Source organism: Carcharodon carcharias, chromosome 13, assembly GCF_017639515.1.
Source record: "Carcharodon carcharias isolate sCarCar2 chromosome 13, sCarCar2.pri, whole genome shotgun sequence".
NCBI classification, from domain to species: domain Eukaryota; kingdom Metazoa; phylum Chordata; class Chondrichthyes; order Lamniformes; family Lamnidae; genus Carcharodon; species Carcharodon carcharias.
In genome coordinates, this window is record NC_054479.1 from 129,059,935 (window position 1) to 129,087,792 (window position 27,858).

General features: G+C 45.2%; 1 protein-coding gene across 1 annotated transcript in view; it reads right to left on the minus strand.

The window, feature by feature from the left end:
- LOC121286153 (collagen alpha-1(VII) chain-like) overlaps positions 1 to 27,858 on the minus strand; it is a 190,725-nt gene that overhangs the window by 62,045 nt on the left and 100,822 nt on the right. Inside the window, exon 19 of the mRNA XM_041203134.1 lies at positions 3,854 to 3,907. Coding sequence (XP_041059068.1) covers positions 3,854 to 3,907 — 54 coding nt within the window. The remainder of the gene's footprint in view (positions 1 to 3,853; positions 3,908 to 27,858) is intronic.

Consider the following 27,858-nt stretch of genomic DNA (forward strand, 5'->3'; position numbering starts at 1 on the left):
ATAAGAGAAGCCCCCAGGGGCCTGTGCTGGGGCCTCAAGTTTTTACAATTTATTTCAATGATCTAGATAAGGAGCGAAGGCAAGGTAGCTAAATTTGCAGATGACACAAAGATAGGTAGGAAAGTAGGTTGTGAAGGAGGTTGCAGGTGGATATAGATAGGTTGAATGAGCGAGCAAAAATCTGGCAGATGGAGTATAATGTGAAAAAATGTGAATGTGTTCACTTTGGCAGGAAGAATAAAAAAGCAGAGTATTAATTAAACAGAGAATGACTTCAAAATTCTGAGGTGCAGAAGGATCTAGGTGTTCTAGTATATGAGTCACAAAAAGTTAGTATTCAGGTACAGCAAGTAATTAAGAAGACTAATGGAATGCTTTCCTTCATTATGTGAGGTGTTGAACATAAAAATAAGGATGTTATGCTTCAGTTATGCAGGGCATTGGTGAGATTACATCTCAAATACTGTGTGCAGTTTTGGTCTTATATAAGGAAGAATGTAAATGCATTGCAGGAAGTTCAGAGGAGGTTTATTAGATTGATACCTGGAATGAGCGGGTTGTCTTATGAGGAAAGGTTGGACAGGCTGGGCTTGTTTCCACTGGAGTTTAGAAGAGTGAGGGGTGACTTGACTGAAGTATATAAGATCCTGAACGGTTTCCACAAGGTGGATGTGGAAAGGATGTTTACTCTTGTGGATGAGTCCAGAACTAGGGGGCACTGGTTTAAAATTAAGGATTACCCTTTTAGGACAGGGATGAGGAGAAATTTCTTTTCACAGAGGGTTGTGCGACTTTGGAACTCTCGGACCAGAATTTTCCATCCCCATTGGCGTCGGGCATCATGGTGGGCATGGGTGAACATTATGGCGAGAAAGCCAAAAGTCGGTTTTCGCTGTAGTGAAACCAGTTTGTGATCGTCCACTCTGCCCATCAATGGCGGGCTGTATTTCCTGCCACCAGAACTTCATTTTAATACACTTACATCTAATTATAAGCCCTGCTCGCCAGAATCATCCTTCACTCTGGATCATCCGGGAACCCGCCGACATGTTTCACAACTGTACGTAAGCAACAAACATCTGGCGAGCTGCACTTCGCTCGGGACTTCGAGGTTTGTTTGCCTACCTTTCTGTGGGCAGCACCTGTGGTCATTAACACCAGGCTTCTCAGGCAAATCAGGAGTCGGCCGCCAGCGAGACGGTGTGTTTCCTGTGGCTGCATAATTAATGAGGCGGGAATGGGACAATACGGCGCAAAAAGCTGCCATTGCGGCCAGCAGGTAAAATGTCCTTTTTCCCACCCGCTACTACACTTAGTGCAAATCTGGGACGATCCCGGTCTCTGCCTCAGAAGGCAGTGGAGGCGGGACCATTGAATATTTTTAAGATGGAGGTAGGTAGATTCTTATATAATAAAAGCAAAATCTTGGTAGGCAAGGGAATCAATGGTTATTAGGGGTAGATGGGAATGTGGAATTTGAAACACAATCGGATCAGCCATGATCTTATTGAATGGCGGAGCAGAGTCAAGGGGCCAAATGGCCTACTTCTGCTCCTATTTCATATGTTCATAACTAGGAGTAAAAGTTTTGGCTAACCTTTACTGTCCTTTAGGACAAGAATTGTCTGTCCATCTGAGATCTGCTACCTCAGCACAGATTGAACATCAAACCTGGGGTCTTCCTGCTGAATTACTCAGCACCATGTCACTCAGTATGGGCACCACTGAACCACAGAAAATCTCATAGATTTTCACTGCCTATATGAAAGAAATGAGTATGAAGATAATTCAATATAAAATCAGAATACTCTCTCTCCCATGTCAAAGTGGGCTTGATTAAATGTGCTGTTTTTCATTACATTGCAGAGCAGCCATTAAAGGCAAGTGGGATTAACAGAGGGATGAATGGTATATGGCTCATTCCCCACTAGAACATTGGTTCTTAAGCCTAGTAATTCACTTCTCCGCTTGACATGTGAAAGCTCTTTTTGAAATGAGTTTCATCAGCGCCAACCTAATTCCTTTTGGGCACATGAAGATGCCAGATACTTTCTTTTTGTGTGAAAAGTGGACCAGAGAGTAGGGACACATGATTGGCACTGGTCAGCCCATGCTTGTGTCCGTTGCAACTCTGCCAAATCAAAGGGCTGTGAGTCAACCACGCAATATGGATAAGAACCATAATGTAGGAGTGAATGTAGGAGGGTTGATCAGTAAGTTCGCGGGTAACACGAAAATTGGTGGGGCGGTAAATAGTAAGGAGGATAGCCTTAGATTACAGATGGATATAGATGGGCTGGTCAGATGGGCTGATCAGTGGCAAATGGAATTTAATCTGGATAAGTGTGAGGTGATGCACTTGGGCAGGACAAACAAGGCATGGGAATACACAATGAATGGTAGGATCCTGGGAAGTACCGAGGATCAGAGAGACCTTGGTGTGCATGTCCACCGGTCCCTTAAGGTAGTGGGACAGGTAGATAAGGTGGTTAAGGAGGCATATGGGATACTTGCCTTTATTAGCTGAGGCATAGAATATAAGAGCAGGGAGGTTATGCTGGAACTGTATAAAATGCTGGTTAGGCCACAGCTCGAGTATTGCGTGCCGTTCTGGAATCTGCATTATAGGAAGGATGTGATTACACTAGAAAGAATGCAGACGAGATTTACCAGGATGTTGCCTGGGCTGGAGAGTTTTAGTTATGAGGAGAGATTGGATAGACTGGGGTGATTTTCCCTGGAGCAGAGGAGATTGAGGGAGTACATGACTTAGGAGTATAAAATTATGAGGGGAATAGATAGGGTAGACAGGAAGGAACTTTTCCCCTTGGTGGAGGGATCAATAACCAGGGGGCATAGATTTAAGGTAAGGGGATGTAACAAAGAATTTTTTCACCCAGAGGGTGGTGGGAATCTAGAACTCACTGCCTGAAAGGATGGTAGAGGCAGATATCCTCATAACATTTAAGAAATATTTGGATGTGCACTTGCGATGCCATGGCATACAAGGCTATGGGCTTAGTGCTGGAAAATGGGATTAGAATAGTTAGGTACTTGTTTGATTGGTGTAGACTTGATGGGCCAAAGGGTCTTTTTCTGTGCTGCAGACCTCAATGACCCTATGAACATGACTCTAACCAAACAGCCTATGCCTAACATATTCCCTTCCCTCAAGAACATTACCGCACCAATTGAATCAATTTTTATGGCCAGCCAGCAGTTTTCATGGTCATTTTTACTGGTACAATCCCACAATTTATCAATTTTATTGAAATAAATTTCACAGCGTTCTATGCTGAGATGTAAACTCACAACCTCTGAGCTGCTAGTCCAGTATAACCACTATGGTATTGTAGCTACTATGGCCACGTTGGTAGCATTGGGAAGGCCAGTTTCGCACCATTCATTAAAAAGCAAGAGAAAATGCGAAGAGGCTGTCAGAAGTTCCTTATGTGTTTACAATGGGCAGAGAGAAAAAGGAGATTTTTTTATCTCAAAAACAAAATACTGTGACTGCTGGAAATATGAAATAAGAAGAGATAATGCTGGAAACACTCATTGGGTCAGGCAACATTAGTAGAGAAAGAAACAGAGGTAGGGTTTCAGGCTGATGATCAGAACTGGAAGAAGTTTAAAAAAAAATAGCAATCAATAAGCAAGGTAAGAGCTGGGGAAAAAGGTCAGGGGTGGGGTGCAGAACTAAAGGAAATGTCTGTGACAGGGTTGAAGGCAGGAGTGATCAAATAACAAAAGAGACTTCTATTCTTACAGCCAGTCTTGGGTATGGGCACTAGGGATAAAAAGCAGTGTTCTGACTCACTGTGCTCCTTATCGGTTATCTAAGGTTACTTACTGAAAGTCCAGGATCTCCTTTCTCACCCTTCAGACCAATTGGGCCAACTTCTCCCTGCTCAAAAAGGAAACAAAATGTTTCAGTAGTGAACAGTTCCATGTTTAATGCATGGATATATCCTCACTCTTCCTTGTTTTGTCTCACAGCAGTAAGATGAAAACTGAGGAAAGCTCATTGTACTACAACCATTACATAGAATTTACAGAACACAAAACAGGCCATTCCCCCAACTGGTCCATGTTCCACATAAGCACTCCACATCCTCCCACCCTATTTCAGCTGATCCTTTTAGCACATCCTACTAGGCTTTTCGCTTCAACTGCTCCTTGTGGTTGTGAGTCCCACATTCTAACCATTCTCTGGATAAATGCTACATTATTTTTCATGATATAACAGCATTACAAATGGACTTGAAATTAGATACGAAACTGGGTACTGAAGCTCCCCATGGTCAGCAGGTAAAAACATAGTTGAATTTTTGTCATCCAGAAAATTCTAGGTTGTTTCCCAGTGTGTCCTGAATTGGCTGATTGAAATAAGCAATGCTGGGTGTGCTTAAATTAGCATCAATAGGTCTGAGCTAAAGAGAATGAAATGACACAGGTTCCCAAAAAAACTTTACTTTTACATTGGGATTTTTGCTCTGCTAAAGGCAGAAAGTGAATGACAGTTAGGATCAGGCTTGAACACAAAAAGAAGAGGCAGGGACAGGACTAGGGGAAGTGGCTGATTTTGATGGTGAGGAGAGCTGTAGCAGGACAAAAAGTGTTTAGGAAGAGAGTTCAGGAGTGTAATTGCACTATACATTTACCCAATGAGCTATGTTGAATCCCCTGCCACCGATGGCAAAGCAAAGGGAGGGGTAATTGCACAGTGGAACAGCAATGAAGGAGCAAGGTTGTGGGCAAGCCCTAAGGCTGGACAGGTTTCCAAAGTTAGGGCATGATAGGATTTGGGAGGATTTGAAAGGTTGGCAAGGATTGGTAATAGGTGAACAGGCCTTCGAGTAGGTGCCCAGGCAAATGGATGGAATTGAGTACTATGGCACAGAGTTTCTATTAGGGGATGAATAGAAAGATTCTGGACATGTTGATATTGAGCTGCACATAATTCTGTCTCATCTGCAACTTGATGTTATATATTGAATCTTGCAACGTGGTAACAGTCATGGAATTAAAGTCGGTGGTCAAGATGTAAAACTAACTATCACTGACATGCACATGAATGTTGACTCGGTAATGTTTCCAAAGGATCAGCTATAGCTGAGGGGTAGGAAAGGATTGAATTTGGGGCACACTGGAGGTGAGCGTATTAAGGAGTAACCATTGTGATTTATCTGCTAGCAAAGTTGGAACAGATGGGAATGGAGCCGTGTGGAGGTTGTGCTAAGGAGGTGAACCAAGGTGGAGGATGAGGTGGTTGACCATGGCAAAGGTCATACAGGGATTGAATAGAATGAGGAGGATCATATACTATGATTGCAGTCACTTCTCCCTGATTAGTGGCCTATATTGAAACATACATGTGTGTGGAATCCTGGTTAATAAAGCACAGAGGGGTAGATTTTGACTTTGTATTGTTGTGTAAAATGGGCTTAGCAAATCGGTATGTTATTTTATATCCTTGTGGATTTTTATTTCAATTGATTCCAATGGAAATAATAATGGGAAGAGGTGTAAAACAGGCAGCTGGTTTGCTACCACCATTTTACATTGTTGCACAATGTCAAAAGCTAGTTCAAAACTCTTTTCCCTTGCTCAATTTAATCTAGTACTTTTCTCTTGGTACTCTTCTTCCATGCCCTACTTTTGTTTGCATTTCTTCCCTTGCCCATTCATCCTGTTATCTTCCTTCCCACACTCTCAGTTAATGCTCAATTACCTTCTTATTCCATTATAGCTTCTACCTTCTTCCCTCCCCAAAACACAGCTCCTAACTTCTGTACCTGTCTCTCTCCCATCATTCCCATCTGTTTACCTCTGCTTTATTGTCATCCATTTACCACTCCTTCATTGCCAGTTTCCGTCTTTCTTCTCCATTTCATTGCCATCCTGTTCCACCTCGAATTGCTATCCATTCCTCTCTCAATTTCCATTCTATTCCCCTTTTACTGTCTTCCATTTACCTATTTCCTCATCAGTGCCATTGCTATCTGAGCCTGGTTATTAATGCATGGGACTCTCTTTTTCTTCTCAGCACTATTTTCAGCACAAATGATAGGAATTATAGCCTCTTGATATTGTAGATGGAACTTTGACCTCTGAAGAATTACTTCCTACAATATACAGAGGCTAAATTCCTGCCAATAGTACTGGAAGTAATGCTGAGAGGAGAGAGGGATACTATCCAATGCAGTAGCAGTCGGATTAAGGTGGAATTATAGGGCTAGAGGAACTTCCCTTGCATTGATTTCTTTATTAGAAAAGACTGAGAAACTGACCTGGCCCCCAAAACATTGATATCAATATGAAAAACTGACAGTTGACATGTATGCCTACAAACTCCAACAGGATATATAATTCCAATCCTCCACACTTTTATGGGTTTTAGGACCCAAGTTTTACAGTAGTCAAGTCAAGTCTGCCTCTCCTCTTTTATTGTCTTCATGTAGGCTTTACCAATGAAAATGAAATCACTTAAGAATCCTTGCTTAAAAGGGCCACTGCTTGAATGGGTCATGGCTCAAATGGCCACATTATAATTAATTTTTAGTATAGTGCACTGATATCATCAACACCGAGTATATGATAATATAATGTGACCTTTGGTTTCCTATTTTTAGCAAATGTAAAAATTTTAAAAACCGCACGCGATGAGGGTGAGTGGGTGGCAGAAGGTATATACTTAATTGCTCATGGAGCAGAATTAGAATGTACAGGAATAACAAAACCAACAACTATTCTCTCCTTTATGAAAGTTGAGGAGGGAAGGTGGTGGTGGAGGGGGAGGCGGGGAGGTCATCATTGAACTTTCAATTAAATATTTCAGCATCACAATCAAATGCCACAGAAGTTGAATGTGACACTAATTGGTTGCGTTCTGCTGCTTTGTGCAGTGATTCATTCTTTACTGTAAAATACTGAGACTGCCAGTCTGTGTGGCTTGTTCACTTGGAAATAAAATAACAAGCACTCGCTAGGGGATGGGGAGCAGGGGAACTGAATAACTGGATGAGTAAAAATCTTTTGAGTCCACTTCATTAACTTGTGTGATCATGTCCATTGCAAGGATGAGCAATGGGCTCAGATCTGATGTAACTGCCATCTGTTGTTTTTGAATTAGCTTAATGCAATTAATTACATTTTAAAATACCATCTTCAACCTGCTAAATAGAAGGTGGGAGACAGCAGGGCTAAAGTAAGTGAAAGATTTTTATAGTAGGATGAAAGCACTAGAATGGATAGAATTAAGTTCAGAGAAAATTAAAGTTAAAGTAAAGTATAGGACCAAAGGAGAACTATTTCAAGGATCAATCTCCTGCAGTACCTATCAGAATTTCTGTGGGACAATGGGTGGATATTTCTGTGCCTGTTGGCAGCGGGTGTGTTTGGCAGCATGAGCAGACAATATGGCGAGAAGGTCAAAAATTGGTTTCACGACATCGTGAAATCAGTTTGCAATCGTCCACTCTGCCTTTCAATGGTGGGCTGCGTTTCCCACCTTCGGATGTCAGGAATTTCATTGCAATACATCTGCATATCATTATAAGCTCAGCTCGCCGGAATTATCCCCCCAGCCACATGCACCTGGCGAGCTGCACTTCGTTCAGGGTTTGTTTACCTAAACAAAAACAGAATTACCTGGAAAAACTCAGCAGTTCTGGCAGCATCGGCGGAGAAGAAAAGAGTTGACGTTTCGAGTCCTCATGACCCTTCGACAGAACTTGAGTTCGAGTCCAGGAAAGAGCTGAAATATAAGCTGGTTTAAGGTGTGTGTGTGGGGGACGGAGAGATAGAGAGACAGAGAGGTGGAGGGGGGCGGTGTGGTTGTAGGGACAAACAAGCAGTGATAGAAGCAGATCATCAAAAGATGTCAACGACAATAGTACAATAGAACACATAGGTGTTAAAGTTAAAGTTGGTGATATTATCTAAATGAATGTGCTAATTAAGAATGGATGGTAGGGCACTCAAGGTATAGCTCTAGTGGGGTTTTTTTATAATGGAAATAGGTGGGAAAAGGAAAATCTTTATAAATTATTGGAAAAAAAAAGGAAGGGGGAAACAGAAAGGGGGTGGGGGTGGGGGAGGGAGCTCACGACCTAAAGTTGTTGAATTCAATATTCAGTCCGGAAGGCTGTAAAGTCCCTAGTCGGAAGATGAGGTGTTGTTCCTCCAGTTTGCGTTGGGCTTCACTGGAACAATGCAGCAAGCCAAGGACAGACATGTGGGCAAGAGAGCAGGGTGGAGTGTTAAAATGGCAAGCGACAGGGAGGTTTGGGTCATTCTTGCGGACAGACCGCAGGTGTTCTGCAAAGCGGTCGCCCAGTTTACGTTTGGTCTCTCCAATGTAGAGGAGACCACATTGGGAGCAACGAATGCAGTAGACTAAGTTGGGGGAAATGCAAGTGAAATGCTGCTTCACTTGAAAGGAGTGTTTGGGTCCTTGGACGGTGAGGAGAGAGGAAGTGAAGGGGCAGGTGTTGCATCTTTTGCGTGGGCATGGAGTTGTGCCATAGGAGGGGGTTGAGGAGTAGGGGGTGATGGAGGAGTGGACCAGGGTGTCCCGGAGGGAGTGATCCCTACGGAATGCCGATAAGGGGGGTGAAGGGAAGATGTGTTTGGTGGTGGCATCATGCTGGAGTTGGCGGAAATGGCGGAGGATGATCCTTTGAATGCGGAGGCTGGTGGGATGATAAGTGAGGACAAGGGGGACCCTATCATGTTTCTGGGAGGGAGGAGAAGGCGTGAGGGCGGATGCGCGGGAGATGGGCCGGACACGGTTGAGGGCCCTGTCAACGACCGTGGGTGGAAAACCTCGGTTAAGGAAGAAGGAGGACATGTCAGAGGAACTGTTTTTGAATGTAGCATCATTGGAACAGATGCGACGGAGGCGAAGGAACTGAGGGAATGGGATGGAGTCCTTACAGGAAGCGGGGTGTGAGGAGCTGTAGTCGAGATAGCTGTGGGAGTCGGTGGGTTTGTAATGGATATTGGTGGACAGTCTATCACCAGAGATTGAGACAGAGAGGTCAAGGAAGGGAAGGGAAGTGTCAGAGATGGACCACGTGAAAATGATGGAGGGGTGGAGATTGGAAGCAAAATTAATAAATTTTTCCAAGTCCTGACGAGAGCATGAAGCGGCACCGAAGTAATCATCGATGTACCGGAGAAAGAGTTGTGGAAGGGGGCCGGAGTAGGACTGCAACAAGGAATGTTCCACATACCCCATAAAGAGACAGGCATAGCTGGGGCCCATGCGGGTACCCATAGCCACACCTTTTATTTGGAGGAAGTGAGAGGAGTTGAAGGAGAAATTGTTCAGCGTGAGAACAAGTTCAGCCAGACGGAGGAGAATAGTGGTGGATGGGGATTGTTCGGGCCTCTGTTCGAGGAAGAAGCTAAGGGCCCTCAGACCATCCTGATGGGGGATGGAGGTGTAGAGGGATTGGACGTCCATGGTGAAGAGGAAGCGGTAGGGGCCAGGGAACTGGAAATTGTTGATGTGACGTAAGGTGTCAGAGGAATCACGGATGTAGGTGGGAAGGGACTGGACAAGGGGAGAGAGAAGGGAGTCAAGATAACGAGAAATGAGTTCTGTGGGGCAGGAGCCACAGAATGGATTTGTGGATTTTGGGTAGGAGATAGAAGCAGGCCGTCCGAGGTTGGGCGACTATCAGGTTGGAAGCTGTGGGAGGGAGATCCCCAGAGGAGATGAGGTCAGTGACAGTCCTGGAAACAGTGGCTTGATGTTCAGTGGTGGGGTCATGGTCCAGGGAGAGGTAGGAGGAAGTGTCTGCGAGTTGACGCTCAGCCTCCGCGAGGTAGAGGTCAATGCGCCAGACAACAACAGCACCACCCTTGTCAGCGGGTTTGATGACAATGTCAGGGTTGGACCTGAGAGAATGGAGTGCAGTAAGTTCAGAGAGAGACAGGTTAGAATGGGTGAGAGGAGCAGAGAAATTGAGACGATTAATGTCGCGCCGACAGTTCTCAATGAAAAGATCGAGAGAAGGTAAGAATCCAGAGGGAGGGGTCCAGGTGGAGGGAGAATATTGGAGATGGGTAAAAGGATCTGTTGAACTGGGAGAGGACTCCTGCCCAAAGAAGTGAGCCCGGAGACGAAGACGGCGGAAGAAGAGTTCAGTATCATGCCGAGCCCGAAATTCATTGAGGTGAGGGCGTAAGGGTATGAAACTAAGTCCTTTGCTGAGCACTGAACGTTCAGCATCGGAGAGGGGAAGGTCAGGGGGTATAGTGAATACACGGCTGGGGTTGGGACTGGAAGAAAGGGTGGGGACGGAGGGACAGGCAGGGGTGGAGGGTCCTAGATGGGTGTTGGTGTCGATGAGTTGTTGGAGCTTGCGTTCCTTAGCACTTGAGAGAAAGAGAAAAAGTTTCTTGTTGAGGCGTCGGATGAGCCGAAGGATAAAATGAAACTGGGGGCACGCGCAGCTTTGAAAAAGGGTACGGTGGTGCTGCTGGAGGGAGAGGTCGAGTGTGTTCATATGGCGGCGCATGGCACTGAGAGTGGATTTCAGAATGTGACGGGAACAGCAGTCCAAGAAACGTTTTATGTCCCGGAGATACCTGTAATCCTGGGTGGGTTCGAAACATGAGGGGTGGAATTTCAGTTGAAATCCACGTGGGGTAAGTCGGAGACGGAGACAGTCACTGAGAAAGGAGATTTGGCTGTGAAAGCGGGTTTTAGTAAACACCTTGTCAAACACTAGGAGGGAAATGGAAAGCAATGAAGGTGAACAAGGCAACAGAGAGATACGGAAATCTTGTCGCAGAGAGGTTACCTATCTTGCTTCAGTCAGCATTTACAGTCATCAGCACCAGGCTTTGTGGATAGCACCACATCACTTTTAGGGGGGCTCACGGGCAGGTCTCTACCTACCAGACCAGCCATAACGCAGGGGTGGCTTTTCAATGGCTGCAGGGCTAGGGCTCGCTTGCAGAATGGGGAGGAGTGGCCTAAGGCAAGGGAAAGGGTTGCGATGTGAGGGCTGTACTGCAGAAGGGGAGTAGCCCAGGGTGTGTGTGGGGGCACATGTTTATTGTGCAAGTGGCCTCAAGAGGGTGAGGGCTGAGGAGGCAGTCTCCAGAGGAGATGAGGCCAGATGGAGATGTGAGGGTGTGTGTGAGAGAGTGAGTGGTGATGTCCCTTGAGCTGGCAGTGAGTGAGATGCCAGTGAATATGTGATGGCCTTGTGAGTGTCTGAGTTAAGAATGATGAGATAATCACCTTACCCTGGGGGCACGGATGAGATCATTCATCCTCTTTCTGCATTGGATTGTCAACTTCTTCTGTGCAGCAATGGCACTGATCACCACTGCCATCGCCCAAGTTGGAGTGGTGGGATTGCTGGATCTCCTGTGGCCAGGGTGGGGGTAGAGGACATCGCCTCTACAGGCCTCCACGGTATCCAAAAGGCGCTCAAGGGAGGTGTCATTAAACTGGAGGGCTGCAGCCTTCTTGCCCTTCGAGGCCATGTCTTCTGTGCAGCAATCCTGGGCTAGGAGCACTGAGAGATGTGTACATGGCTGCACTTTAAATATGGCACCTGGCATGATGAAATGGTGAGCTGATGGCGTGGTGACCGATTGAGAGCTCACCCAGCATCGAAATGGCATGTTTCCTGGGAAGGTATGATTAATGAGGTGGGATTGGGATGATATGGCATGAAAAGCCACCATTGTGGCTGGTGGTAAAACATCCTTTTTCCCACCCGCTACTGCACTTAGTGCAAATCTGGGACGATTCCACCCAGTGAAGCAACATAATACTTCATTTGGCATTAGCCTTATCATATAAAAAAGTACCGATGAAGAAAACCATTTAGCGTATCTGTTGAGAAAAGAAATACCTTGTTCCCTGTTTGGTTCCGGAATTAGTTTTCAACCCAACTTCCTTTCCATGACCATGATCATGTATTTCCACCTGCAGTATCAACCTAAGCTCTCCCGAATACTGCTGAAGCTCTCATCTGTATTCGTTGCTTCTAGGCCACTTATTCAATTCTCTCCTTACTGGTTGTATCCTAAATAAACTCCAACTCATCCAAAAGTCTGCTGCTCTCATGTTTCCCACATTAAGTTCCACTTTCCTATAACTCATGCCCCTGTTAACCTCATTGTTCACTATTCCTCTAACTATTCCTCAAAGCATTGAATTTAAAATCCTTGGCCCAGATGTCTGGATCATAGTGACCTAAGATGCACGTTGGTACTCCACAGAAGTCCTAACACTCTGACCTCCAAGGGAATTACCCGGGAAGTTTGAACTTCCAATGGGCTATTCCTTTGCTTCCAGGTACCTTGCACAAAAGTCTCTGACTCTGAGTTTGAGTTGGAGACTTCAGAAAATTCCAACATAATTATCTGGATTGTTACCCAGTAAATGTTAGACAGAAAAATCCTAGTCCAACCCCCCCCAGGATAACTATAGAACTGACCCCCAACTACCTTCCTTTGCCCACGACTACCCTCCCACCCCCTGATCACGGACTACTGTTGACCCGACCTGATTACCCCCCTGAATACCCCCTAACTCTCGACCAATATTCCTACCTGACCCGACTAGCCATCCTCGCCACACTAACCCTGACTACCCCTCCCGACCCGATCTAACTACCCTCCAACCAGATTGACTACTCCCGACTACATGACTAAGCCCCTGACCTGACCTGACTAGCCCCGACCCACCGATCCCCACTCACCCACCTACCACCTCATCCATCTACCCTCCTACTCACATCACCCCCTCACCCATCTGTCACCCTAGCCACTTAGCATTCTACCCTCCTACTACCCTACCCGCTTGCCAACTTACCTCACCCACCCTACCTACTTACCTCACCCACCCTAGCCACTGTACCACCCTACTCATTCACTCATTCATCCAGTCACCCATTCACCCATTCACTCATTCATCCATTCACCCATTCACTAACATTCACACTAGATATTTAACTTACCTTATTACAGCTATTGAGATAAAATGGGGACATATCCAGTCTTCCCCCTGATGCTACTCTGCTGTGATAGAGTATTTCGAGGGATTGTATGCCACGCATTTCTGGAGAGGACGGGCTCAGAGTTCTCGGCCAGAAATGCTGAGCTGTGTCTGGGCGCAGAAAAGTACAGTCGGAGAGGCAATCAGATGGTGATTGCTGCTTTATAGAAGATCTGGGCCCTTGTATTTATTTATGAACTGCACCATGGGCTCACCCCCCTTAGCCTCTGCAACATACTCCAACCCTATGCGTGGCATGTACCTTCTACTCTTCTAAATCTAACTACCTCTGCGACCTCTCCCCCTCCTTCTGCATCATAGGAAACATGGGGTGGGGGTGGAACAAAATTCAATAGCTTCTGAAACAGGCATAGGGATTGTGATATTTCAATAAGTGGTCCATTTGCTTTCTGATGCAAACAGCACACAAACTTCATGCTACCTGCTAATTTAAATGATAGTAGTATGCAGCCCAGTGCTAAACACACTATTGAGTGACTGCACCTCCCAGCCAGAGGCCCAAGTTTGTGCAAGGCTAGCACCATGTAAAGTTAGCCTGTTCTACATAAAGCCAACCTACACCTCTTATAGGGGAAGTGCATTTTGGCTGCAGCAGATGCTGCAAGTGACTGGACAAGAAAATCTGACCTGCAAGATGATTGATTAATGGTGCAACAGGGCAGAGAGCATGCTCCAACCTTCTCAGATACAGCACTGGAGCTCTTAATGCAAGAGGTGAATAGAAGGAGAGATGTTGTTTATCACAGGAGGCCAAGAGGCCATCCAGGAAATTCTGAAAATCCAATGGCAGCAGATAACCATCATGGTTCAATGCATACAGTGTGGCCCTGAGGACCTGGGTATAGTACTGCAAGAGGTTTACTGACATCACAAGTGGTAGAGGTCAGTGAATTCTTCTTCAAATACCTTTTCCTTACAATTGACCCAATAGTATCAGACACTGCTCAATTCACCTACCAACAATCTCTATCAATCACACCTTATACAACATATTCTTAGCTCACCTCACCCTCACACATTTTATACTGCTGCAAGCCTCACATCCTCATCTCACAGATTGCACACACTGCCAGTTATTTAACTATGACAGGCACAAATAGATTGCACCACACTCACTGACACTCTTGTGGACAAAGTGGCGCATAACTAGAGGAAGCAGCATCTAACCAGAAGGGAATAGATATGTCCACTTGTCCCTACCCCCATGCAAGGGACAGGGCTCACCATCACTGGAGTGGCCATGACTGAGGCTGTGTCCAGCTGTGGGGCTGAAACCATCAAAAATGATATTATGCTCATGGCTAATCCTCCTTCTCACATCCCACATCCTCCAATCTTTTCTAATTGCTTTCTCCCATCCTGTCACCATAATCTTACCCTTGTGCTTTTCCCCAAAGGTGGTAGAGTAAGAGATTGATGATCAGAGAGATGGTGACAAAGGGTGGAATTTAATGGCCCCGTCATGGCAGGGGCAAGGCCATAAACTACGGCAAGCCATTCAAAAGCACAATGACTTTGACGGGATCATAAAATCCCACTGGCATAAAATTCACAGAATCACAGAATTGTTATGGTGTAGAAGGAGGCCATTTGGCCCATCATGTATGCACCAGCTCTCTGAGTATTTTAACTTAGTGCCAATCTCTTGCCTATTCCCCGTAACCCTGCACATTGTTTCTATCTAAATAATCATCTAGTGCCTTGCTGAATGCCTCAATTGAACCTGCCTCCACCACACTTCCAGGCAGTGCATTCCAAACCCTAACTACTCGCTGTGTGAAAAAGTTTTTTCTCACCTCGCATTTATTTCTTTTGCAAAACACTTTAAAACCGTGCCTTCTGGTTCTCAATCCATTTATGAGCGGGAACAGTTTCTCCCTATCTGTTCTGTCCTGACCTCTCATGATTTTGAAAACTTCCACCAAGTCTCCTCTTTGCCTTTTTCTCTCCATAGAAAACAGTCCCAACTTCTCCAATCTTTCCTCCTAACTGAAGTGTCTCATCCCTGGAACCATTCTTGTAAACCTCTTTTGCACTCTTTCTAATATGTTCACATCCCTCCTATAGTATGGCACCCAGAATTGTACACATTATTCCAGCTGAGGTCTACCCAACATCTTATATAAGTTCATCATAACTTCCTTGCTCTTGTACTCTATGGTTATTTTAATGAAGCCTATAATACTGTATACTAGCTGTCTACTTGTCCTGCCACCTTTAATGACTTATGTACTCTGTGCTTCTGCACACCCTTTAGAATAGTACCCTTTATTTTATACTGTCTCTCTATGTTCTCTGTTCCAAAGTGTATCACCTCACACTTCTCTGCATTGAACTTCATCTGCCACCTGTCTGCCCATTCTACCAATGTGTCAATGTCCTTTTGAAGTGCTACACTGTCCTCCTCACAGTTTACAACTCTCCCAAGTTTTGTGTCGTCTGCAAACTCTGAAATTTTCCCCTGTACACCAAGGTCTAGATCATTTATATATATATATATATATATATATATATTAGGAAAAGCAAGGAACCCAATACCAACCCCTGGGGCACTCCTTTACAAACCTTCTTCCAGCCCTGAAAATGCCCATTAACCATTACTATGTTTCCTATGCCTCAGCTAATTTTGTATCCATGTTGCTACTGTCTGTTTTATGCAATGACCTTTAACTTTCCTCACAAGTCTGTTGTGTGGCACTGTATCGAACGCCTTTTGAAAGTCATATACAGCACATCAATGATCTTTCCCTCATCAACCATTTCAGTTACCTCTTCAAAAAACTCCAAGTTAGTTCGACACGATTTTCCTTTAACAAATCCATGCTGACTCTTCCGAATCAATCCACATTTTTCCATGTGACTATTAATTCTATCCCGAATAATTGTTTCTAGAAGCTTTCCCACCACTGACGTTAAACTGACTGGTCGGTAATTGCAGGGCAGATCTTTACAACCTTTTTTGAACAAGGGCATAATGTTTGCAATTCTCCAGTTCTCCGGCACCTCCCCATAATCCAGGCAACATTGAAAGATTATTGCCAGTGCCTCTGCAATTTCCACTCTCACTTCTTTCAATATGCATCTCATCCGGTCTCAGATCAACTTTATCAACTTTAAGTATTGACACCTTATCCAATACCTACCCCTTATCAATTTTAAACCCTTCTAATGACTGAGTTTCCTCCTTTGTCATCATGGCCTGGGCAGCATCTGCCTCATAGGCCAAAAGAAACACTTGCTGTCACATTCAGTTACCAACTCAGATACTGACACTGCAAGTACTTTAGAGTATGTAGAGGGATCTGCAAGTGATGAGATACCTGGCATGTGTGGTCTGCAGCCAGGGTAGGGGACAAGAGTAACACAAGTGCCAGCTCGTCAAAGGGTAAGATCCACACGAGTTCTGATGGAGAGGACAGATAAATACTTTGATGGGGTGGTGTACACTGAAATGCTTGGTGTATTGGTAAGCCTGCCCATAAGCATGTAGTTAACATCAAAGTGCATGGAGGAGTGTGGTACCGATTTCACAGAGCTTGGAGCCCATTCTCCTCAGCGCAAAAGTGGTGGCCAACTCCGTGAAAATACTTATGGACCCATCCATGATATAGCGTCTGATGGTCAATGTCTCAGCTTGCACTGCAGCACAACTGGAAACCTTCTTACAATTGGGTAGTCAAATGGAAGCTCAGGCTTAAATCATACAAGCTCAGCTCTTTTCCAGGGTGGCTCAGAGTGCCACCATCAAAGCTGCGGATGGATACCAGTGTTCAAAGGGGTAGAGTATCACAGTATCATAACTGTCAAGTAATTTGTTCTCCAAGGCAATGCGAGGATTGCTGAGGTGTATCTCCAGGGGAGTGATAGTGGCATTTTGGAACACAAACCTGCTGTCCTTTCTCAGGATGACATCATTCGTCCCTCCATCACTTTCAGTCTGCCAGGGCCCTTGACTGTCTGCCAGCCAGTACAGACTGCTGCTGTCCAAGCCAAGGTGGTGCAGTCTGAAGCCAGGCATGTTCAGGCCAAAACTGGTCACGGTCATCTTATAAAGCCATCTTATAAAGCTCCCCCCCTGAACATTAGCAACCTCCCTCCAGCCATGCTGCAGCCACTGGGGTGGCACAGGGTAGGAACAACTGAGATAGGCAAAGGCACATAGAACCATAGAATCATAGAGCCATTGAAGAGTTACGGTGCAGAAAGAACCCCGTGCAGCCCATAGTGTCCGTGCCGGCTAAAAAGAGAAAAAAGAAACTAGCTGCTCACTTTAATCCCACTTTCCAGCTCCTGGTCTGTAGCTTTGTCATTAGACGGTCACTAAGGGAATACACAAGGGTGATTAGATGATATTTATGTGGAATATTGCATGGTTTGATTTATAAATCTGGTTTGGAATGTTTGTTTTGTGGCGGTTTTCATTTTGCCATTGTAGACAACTGTAATGATCAGTAACAGAGGGATGGTAAGGTGTGGGACTGTTGGTGAATGGGGAATTTGGGATTTATTTGCTAGCAGTGCAATTGTATGAGCTGATCATGGATAGCCCAGCCAGAAAGGGAATGTGTTGCATGTCAAGGCTGACAGCCCAGCGCAGTTCTGAGGGAGTTTTGTACTGTTGGAGATGACCTCTTTCGGATGTGATATTAAGCTGTCTTCCATCTCAGGTAGATGGAAATTATCCCATGGCGTTATTTCGAAGAAGAGCAGAGGCATTGTCCCTGGTGTCCTGGCCAATATTTATCTCTCAATCGGCATAACAAAAACAGATTATCTGGTCATTAACATGTTGCTGTTTGTGTAAGCTTGCTGTGTACAAATTAGCTGCTGCAATCCTTACAACAGTGACTATACTTTAAAAGTATGTTGTTGGCTGTAAAGCACTTTGGGGTTTCCTGTGGTTGTGAAAGGTGCTATATAAAGATAAATCTTTCTTTTTTCCTCCTTTTCTCCTTTTCCTCTTCTTCTTCCTCCTCCTTCTCAGCTGTGCATTGTATACCTGATGGCAAGGCTTGTGTCCTCACAATGGTGAGATTGTTTAGCATGTAGCTAATCTTCAAATCTTCCCATCCACGCTAAAGGGGTACTGCAAGGCTCTCTCAGAGTGGCACAGATAGGGGAAGCATTGTTTCAGTATGTCATTTTTCTGTTCAACATATATAGTGTGGCAGAATGGCTTTCATTATATAGATTCTGCCCAGGTGTGTGTGAGCTGTGGACCAGAGTCAAGAAGAAGGTAGTCAGCAGATAAGCCCTTGTCACCGGTAGCCATCCTCTGGTTTGTCTGGTTGCTCGTTTACATATGGTATAGTGGATTGCTGTAGAATGAAGGCAGGGAGAGGGGGCAAAGAAAGATCCCAAAAAGGGTAGAGGGGATAGGGAGAGGTCCCAAAAGGAAGTCCCAGGTAAAGGACATTGGCAGGGGACAGAAACGGGTCCAGGTTAAGTTAAAGAATAAGAGAGGAGCAGGGAAATAGGCTCCAAACGGAAAAAAGGGCTTTGGAGAGCAGACTCTGAGTGAGAACGCAGCCAATGGTTGGTGACTCTGTGCTGTGGGTTGTTGGTTAAAGGTACCTCTTTGGAGCAGTAGCGTTCTGCTCAATGTGGCTGAAGACCTGGGGTAGAATTTTATGTCCCGTGCGTGGGTAGCGCTCAACCCAATCGGGCATAAAATAGCGATGATGTTGGGTGAGTGTCCAACATCATCGCACGCTGCGCCCATCATTAATTAAGAGGCCACTAAAGGCCATTAAAAAGCCAATATCTGGCGATTTTTCGTTGCCTGTGTGATTTCGCGCTCGTCACATGGGTAAAACAGGCAGGCAGCCAGCCAACAATTTCAAAAACCTCATCCATGGGCGGGATAAAAGCTGTGGGCAGCATTGCCAGTGTCAGTAGTGGGGAGTCTGGTACATAAAAGTAAAAAATTGCGGATGCTGGAAATCCAAAACAAAAATAGAAATACCTGGAAAAACTCAGCAGGTCTGGCAGCATCTGCGGAGAGGAACACAGTTAACGTTTCGAGTCCGTATGACTCTTCATCAGAACTGTTGAAGAGTCATACGGACTCAAAACGTTAACTGTGTTCCTCTCCGCAGATGCTGCCAGACCTGCTGAGTTTTTCAAGGTATTTTTATTTTTATTTGAGTTTGGTACCTAGTTTGCTGCTGGTGACTTAATTGTTCTTGGCAGCTTCATCTCTGTTCGGGGCTTCATTGTTAGCATTTCCAGGCTTCATTTCAGGTCATCTTGGTGTCTCTAAGGCCCCCAGAGGATCCAGGCCATGTGGACCCTTCCAGGTATCAGACAACCTTTTGTTACCCTGGTAATGGGAATTGTGCTCCCCACTGGTGGCACTACCTCTGAGGGGGAAGAGAGGGGTCAGGGGAGAGGAGGCCAGGTGTCCCATTGCAGCTTCCAGGGGAGGGACCTATTGGAGGAGAGGCACAGGCACAAGGGGCTCAGGGCCAGCAGGAAGTCCAAGGCGGAAGGGGCTGCAGAAGACGTCACTATCCTGCTGCCAGGATTTACAGGTGGCGATGCAGCTACTTCAAAATGTCTGAGGTGCAATGCCAAAGGAGGTTCCACCTCTCAAGGGAGACAGTGACCTCCATTTGTCAGATGATTGGATTTGAATCAGCTCTGACTATGGATGGACACCCCGTGCTGGTGGCTCTGAATGTCAAAGCAGCCCTCTACTTCTATGCCCCCGGCTCTTTCCAGGGCTCAGTGGGAGATCTGCGTGGAGTCTCCCAATCAGCTATCCATAGTTGCGTCAAGCTGGTGACAGAAGCAGGTGAGTTACTCGCCGCAGGATTCCGAGCCACTGACCTGCTCTTGTAGCCACAGTATTTATATGGCTAGCCCAGTTCCATTCCGGTTTTGCTCCTTGCTGCCCACTTGATCAAATGTTGCCTTGATGTCAAGGGCAATCACTCTCACCTCACCTCACCTCGGGAGTTCAGCTCTTTTGTCCATGTTTGAACCAAGGCTGTAATGGGGTCAGGAACAGAGTGGCCCTGGCAGAACCCAAACTGGGCATCAGTGAGCAGGTTATTACCAAGCAAGTGCCGCTTGATAGCACTCTTGATGACCCCTTCTTTTATATTATTTTACTGATGATCAATGGGGTGAAAATTAGCCAGGTATGGTTTGTCCTGCTTTTTGAGTACAGGAGATAATTGGGTAACTTTCCACATTGGCGGTGTTGTAGCTGTACTGGAACGGCTTGGCTAGGGGAACAGCAAGTTCTGGAGCACAAGTCTTCAGTACTATTGCCAGAATATTATCAGGGTCCATTGCCCTTGCAGTATCCAGTGCCTTCAGCCGTTTCTTGATATCATGTGGAATGAATCGAATTGGCCGAAGACTGGCATCTGTGATGCTGGGGACCTCTGGAGGAGGCCGAGATGGATCATCCGCTTAGCACTTCTGGCTAAAGATTGTCGTAAGTGCTTCAGCCTTATCTTTTTCACTGATGTGCTGGGCTCCCCCATCATTGAGGATGGGGATATTTGTGCAGCCTCCTCCTCCAGTGAGTTGTTTAATTGTCCATCACCATTCATGACTGGATATGGCAGGACTGCAGAGCTTAGATCTGATCAGTTGGTTGTAAATTGGTGCTTGAGTGAGTGAAACCTGTAAGTTGGTCTTTCTGTTCTCTTGAATTCCCGAGTACTCAATCTTGGGAGACAAGATTGAAATCCTGTGAGGTGAGTTGTTGTTGATGCCGTCCAAGTCTGGTAATTGAAAAGAGCTCCAGAGAAGTCCTGAAGATCCAAGAAGGCGGCTGATGTTGGGGCAAACGTACTGCTTTGGAGCAGTGGTGATTTGCTTGGCACGTCCGAAGAGCTGAAATTGTGCTTGTGCGTTGATGCTCAAGTGTAGAAATCCAAGGGATTGGAATCTTGGGAGGCAAGGCTGAAGCCTTGTGAGGTGGGCTGTTGTTGAAGCTATCCAAGTTGAAATAACCTTTGGAGAGAATGTCAAGGTGAGATCTTCGAAGGTGAAAATTGGAATCCCTCTTGGGAGAGACAGAGTTTCAGTGAGATTGGTTGACATGTGAGCGGGCTGTTGAGAAATCTGCAAAATCTGTTTTGGTCACAGCTGTCATTTATTGTGCTGTGTGGTATGTTCAGCCACAGCCTGTTAATTTGTATGTACCTCATGTTAACCCTGAACATTAGAGTATAAGATAGATATTGTAAATTGTTTTATCTTTCTGACCCTGTATAGTAAAGTTGATTTTTGTTTGTTCCATACCAATGGAATCTTGGGGCTTTCTTTGCTGAGCTAGTGTCTTGAATCTCAAACTTTGTCTACTTTAAACAAAATGTTATCAGTCCTTAACTAGACCTTACTAATGACTTGGGGGTCTGGCTAAGGATCATAACAAATGCCATTAGCCCTCTTTCTATTCAGAGCCTCAGTGACCTTCCTTATGGAACAGTGGGGGATGTTGCAACCACCATCTGCTCCAGACTAAGAGCATGATGCATAAACGTTCATAGCCATGGTCACCTTCAGAGCCACTGGCCATGAAGTCCTTGATTTGCTTCAAGGCTGCAACCTACGGTAGATATCAGGCACCTCCTTAGTGAAGCACAGACATCTAACACACTGTTCCTCACTGAGGTGCAGGTATAAGAATTGTTCCCCTCCTCCTTCTCCCTCTTCTAGTAGCAGTTTGTCCTCCTCTGGTTGTATTCCAGCTGCACAGGGAGGAAGTGATATCCCTTTAGATTGTGGTACATCTCAAATTGGCATACAGCACCCATAAATTGATCTATGTGCAGTCATGGGAACCCAGCAATCCTTGTGAAGCCTCCTGCTTTCCCCACTTGCCTCTGGCCTCTGTTGTCTGTCTGTCGCCTCTGCTCATTCTCCCTCTCATGTCGCAGGCCAAGGAGAATGCAAACTACTGCACCCACGTCTGAGAACAAATGTTTTGTTCAGAACCCTTGAAGTCAGTACAAAGACCTTCAACACCTGTCGCACTACTCTCTGTAAACTTCAGTGACTTTAAGTAACAGTGCAAACCACCATTCTACAAACCCAGCAATAGCCTGTAGAAATCGATCAGCCACTAACCTATAAGTAGTTGATGATCCCTTTAAGTAGCGCTGGCGGTGAGCCCTTCCTGCTGCTAAACACATGATCAGCTATACAGGTTAAGAGAAGGCATTAGCTGGAGCATTGAGTGCCAAAAGGGCACTGGTGGCATCAAATCAGCATTAAGTGCTGATTGACGTTAGAATCTGCCTATGCGGAATACTTCCAGTGCACATTCTCTGCACCCATGCTAACGCCCTACCCAGCATAGCGTCTGGTGTAGTACACCAGAAGGATGTGCACATGGCAGGGATGCCATTTTGGATTCCTTGTGTTGACAATCCTGAAAAAAGGTTGAATTAAAAAGAAATGGGGATTAGAAATTGGAAGTTTGTTGGTGATGTCGTGAGAGATTATTTGCCTAATGCATTCAGGATTATTGGGAGCGATTTCCTGCTCCATTTATTACCCACTGCTAAAGCTCTGAAAATAGTGCATTTTAATAATTTGTCATATAGCTCATCTACTTTTAGCTACATGGTTCATTGCCATTGTAAATTTAAATCTATTGTGCAACAGTCAGTTTGGAGGAAAGTAGAACAAAGCACTTGTCCCTTTTGCCAATATTAGTGCTCAAACGCTTTGCAATGCTGATAATATTTGTAACTAAATATTAGTTATATGTCTATTAATAGTCACAATGCAAAAAGAGCAGTAAAAACATTTAGCCATGTGTAAATGAACTTGGGACCACTGATAACTCTATCAGTAAGTGCACTGTGTAGCAGACTCAAGAAACTGGGACAATGGGCAGAATTTTACACCAGTGGAATTTTACAGTCTCATCAAAGTCAATGGACTCTTGAATGGCTCACCCCACCCCTGCTGTGAAGGGGCCATAAAATTCCACCCAAGGTTCCTGTTATAATCCTTAACCTGTGCTGAGTTAGCTGATCTTGACATGGATAATAGTGGGGGGGGCAGGGGGTTACATTTGGCATCAGTGCCTTGCGCTGAGGTAAAAATTCTGTCATGGTTCCTGCTCCTGATTGCAATCAAATGACCCCTGCTTGCATGCACTGGCCCATCATCAGTGTTTTTACCAAACTCCACTGGCTTTTTATGCCCTCACATCATATCCTTCCACAACCTCGCTCCCCCTGCCTCTGTGCTCTCCTATGTTCCTGCTGGCACCTTCCAGTCTTCAGTACTGGTCTGCTTTTTGTCCCTTCTCCAACTACTCCATTGCCCCTTGTCCTCTGGTACTTTGTCCTTCAGCACCTCTGCCTTGCCATATCATTCCTGCCTTCAGTACTCTACATAACACCCTCTTCATGCCTTTGCCTTCTTCTGACACTCTTCCATTTCCAACTGCTTCCTGATTTCTCTATCTATCTGAGATGTGTCTTTTTTTATGAATTAAGCACCATAAAATGTATGTTGCTGTATGGGCATCTTGTGTGAACACAGGATCGAGCTTAGCTGTGATGGTACCCAGGATAAAAAAGTGGAAAACTCATTGAGAGACTGGAAATAACTCACAGGAGAAGAGGAGAGAAAAGTAAAGAGGGGCAAAGAGAATAACTAAGCCTGTACTGTTTAGTTTTGACTTTTACTGGGTGAAAATGATGCCTTGATGTGTTTGTAACACATCTGAGATAAACTTGGTTACATCTATGATGTGCCATGATAATAGCTGATTGTGGTTGTGGACTCCAGTATTATACCTACTTTGTACTATATGTGGGGCCACCTGACTTGAGGGTTGAAGGTCAGATAGCACATGTTGGAGCCTGTCTTGATAGAATTCAGCCATTGCTGAACTCTATCAAGACAGACAAGCAGTGAGCGGAACCTTCAGCCTGAGTGAGACAGAGACTGTGCGAGCATATTTGGGAATTTGGTTCAAAGTGGGAATTCAGTACATAGGGGGAAAGAGGAGCTCTACGTAAGGTTTACTGCAAGAAGTGTGACTTAGAATAGAGTGCTGGGAGTTGGGTAATTAAGGGGTAAAAGCAAAACACTGTGGTTGCTGGAAATCCAAAACAAAAACAAAAATACCTGGAAAAACTCAGCAGGTCTGGCAGCATCTGAGGAGAGGAACACAGTTACCATTTCAAGTCCGAATGACCCTTCAACAGAACTAAGTAAAAATAGAAGAGAGGTGAAAAATAAACTGGTTTAAGGTAGGTGGTGGGGGTGACAAGAAGAGCTGGATAAAGGGCCAGTGATAAGTGGAGATAACCAAAAGATGTCACAGACAAAAGGACAAAGAGGTGTTGAAAGTGGTGATATTATCTAAAGGAATGTGCTAATTAAGGGTAGAAAGCAGGACAAGCAAGGTACAGATAGCTCTAGTGGGGGTGGGGTGGGGTGGAGGGGAAAGGATCAAAATAGGCTAAAAGGTAGAGATAAAACAATGGATGGAAATACACTTAAAAATAATGGAAGTAGGTGGGAAAAGAAAAATCTATATAAATTGTTGGAAAAAACAAAAAGGAGGGTTAAAATTGGAAAGGGGGTGGGGATGGAGGAGAGAGTTCATGATCTAAAATTGTTGAACTCAATATTCAGTCTGGAAGGCTGTAAAGTGCCTAGTCGGAAGATGAGCTGCTGTTCCTCTAGTTTGCATTGAGCTTCACTGGAACAATGCAGCAAGCCAAGGACGGACATGTGGGCATGAGAGCAGGGTGGAGTGTTGAAATGGCAAGCAACAGGGAGGTCTGGGTAATACTTGCGGACAGACTGAAGGTGTTCTGCAAAGTGGTCACCCTGTCTGCGTTTGGTCTCTCTAATGTAGAGGAAACTGCATTGGGAGCAACGAATGCAGTACACTAAGTTGAGGGAAGTGCAAGTGAAATGCTGCTTCACTTGAAAGGTGTGTTTGGGCCCTTGGATGGTGAGGAGAGGGGAAGTAAAGGGGCAGGTGTTGCACCTTCTGCGGTTGCATGGGAAGCTGCCGTGGGAGGGGGTTGAGGTGTAGGGGATGATGGAGGAGTGGACCAGGGTGTCCTGGAGGGAATGATCCCTGCAGAATGCTGCCAGGGTGGGTGGAGGGAAGATGTGTTTGGTGGTGGCATCATGCTGGAGTTGGCGGAAATGGCGGAGGATGATCCTTTGAATGTGGAGGCTGGTGGGGTGATAAGTGAGGACAAGGGGGACCCTATCATGTTTCTGGGAGTGAGAAGAATGCGTGAGGGCGGATGCGCGGGAGATGGGCCGGACACAGTTGAGGGCCCTATCAACCACCGTGGGTGGAAAACCTTGGGTAAGGAAGAAGGAGGACATGTCAGAGGAACTGTTTTTGAAAGTGGCATCATCAGAACAGATGTGACGGAGGCGAAGGAATTGAGACAATGGGATGGAGTCCTTACAGGAAGTGGGGTGTGAGGACCTGTAGTCGAGGTAGCTGTGGGAGTTGGTAGGCTTGTAATGGATATTGGTGGACAGTCTATCACCAGAAATTGAGACAGAGGTCAAGGAAAGGAAGGGAAATTTCAGAGATGGACCGTGTGAAAATGATGGAGGGGTGGAAATTGGAAGCAAAATTAATAAATTTTTCCAGGTCCAGACGAGAGCATGAAGCAGCACCGAAGTAATCATCGGGGTTAGGGAAGGAAGGGAAAGTAGGGAAAATGTTAGAAGCTATTGTTAAAGAAGCTATAGCAGGGCACTTGGATGAACTCAAGGTCATTGGGCAGATTCAACACGGTTTTGTGAAAGGGAAATCGTTTAACCAACTTATTAGAGTTCTTTGAGGAAGGAACATGTGCTCTGGATAAAGTGGAACCAGTGGATGTAATGTAGTTAGATTTCCAGAAGGCATTTGATAAATTGCCACATCAAAGGTTATTGCAGAAAATAAAAGCTCATGGTATATGGGGTAACATATTGGCATGGATAGAAGATTGGCTGGCTAACAGGAAGCAGAGAGTAGGCATAAATTGGCAAGTGGTGTGCCACAGAGATCAGTCCTGGGACCTCAACTGTTTACAGTTTATATAAATGACTTGGATGAAGAGATTGAAGGGATGGTTGCTAAATTGGCTGATGATATAAAGATAGGGAGGAAAGTAAGTTGTGAAATGGACATAGGGAGGCTACAAAAAGAGATCGATTAAGCAAGTGGGCAAAGATCTGGCAAAAGGAGTATAATGTGGGAAAATGTGTAGTTCGCCATTTTGGCAGGCAGAATAAAAGAGTAACATATTATCTATATATGAGAGATTGCAGAGCTCTAAGATGCAGAGGGATCTGCGTGTCCTAGTGCATGAATCACAAAAGGCTAGTATGCAGGTACAGCAAGTAATTAGGAAAGCTAATAGAATGTTATCATTTATTGTGAGGGGAATTGAATACAAAAGTCGGGATGCCATGCTTCAGTTGTACAGGGCACTAGTGAGACCACATTTGGAGTACTGTGTGTAGTACTGGTCACCTTATTTAAGTAAGGATGTAGATGCATTGGAAGCAGTTCAGAGAAGGTTTACCAGTCACATACCTGGAATGGGTGGGTTGTCTTATGAGGAAAGGTTAGACAGATGAGGCTTGTATCCGTTGGAGTTTATAAGTGTAAGAGGTGACTTGATTGAAACATATCAGATTCTGAGAGGACTTGACAGGGTGGATGTGGAGAGGATCTAGAACTAGGGGTCACTGTTTAAAATTAAGGGGTCACCTATTTAAAACAGAAATGAGGTGAAATCTTTTCACTTACAGGGTCATGAGTCTTTGGAACTCTCTTCCTGAAAATGTGATGGGAGCAGAGTCTTTGAATATTTTTAAGGCAGAGGTGGATAGATTCTTGGTAAGCAACGGGGTGATAGGTTATCGGAAGTAGATTATTTTAAAATTCATTCATGGGACTTGGGCTTCGCTGGCTGAGCCAACATTTATTGCCCATTCCTAGTTGCCCTTGAGGAGGTAGTGGTGAGCTGCCTTCTTGAACCGCTGCAGTCCATGTGGTGTAAGTATACCCATGGTGCTGTTAGGAAAGGAGTTCCAGGATTTTGATCCAGCGACATTGAATGAACAGCGATATAATTCCAAGTCAGGATGGTGAGTAACTTGGAGGCGAACTTCCAGGTGGTGGTGTTCCCATCTATCTGCTGCCCTTGTCCTTCTAGATGGTAGTGTTCATGGGTTTGGAAGGTGCTGCCTAAGGAGCCTTGGTGAATTCCTGCAGTGCATCTTTAGATGGTACACGCTGCTGCTACTGTGCGTCGGTGGTGGACGGAGTGAATGTTTGTGGATGTGGTGCCAATCAAGCAGGCTGCTTTGTCCTGGACAGTGTCAAGCTTCTTGAGTGTTGTGGGAACTGCACTCATCCAGGCAAGTGGGGAGTATTCCATCTCACTCCTGACTTGTGGACAGGCTTTGGGGATTTAGGAGGTGAGTTACTTGTCGCAGGATTCCTGTGGGATGCAGATTTCAGGTGACCTTCAGATCAGCCATGATCTTATTAAATGGCGGAGCAGGCTCGAAGGCTGAATAGCCTACTCCTGCTACTTGTTTGTATGTTCATATGTATGTTTGTATGCAGATATGTGTTCATGTTAGGAAAATGTATTATCAATAAAGCTAACTCAGCTATAATGTCGATGGCTTGTGTGCATCATTAAAAAAAGAAACAAGAAACAAGACATGGGGTCAGAAGTAAACTAAGTGCAACAATGGAGGTTCTGAAACCACTGACAGAGCTCAGTTATGGAGTGTAATCCCGCTGAAAACTGGAAGAGGGACCGGTGATGATT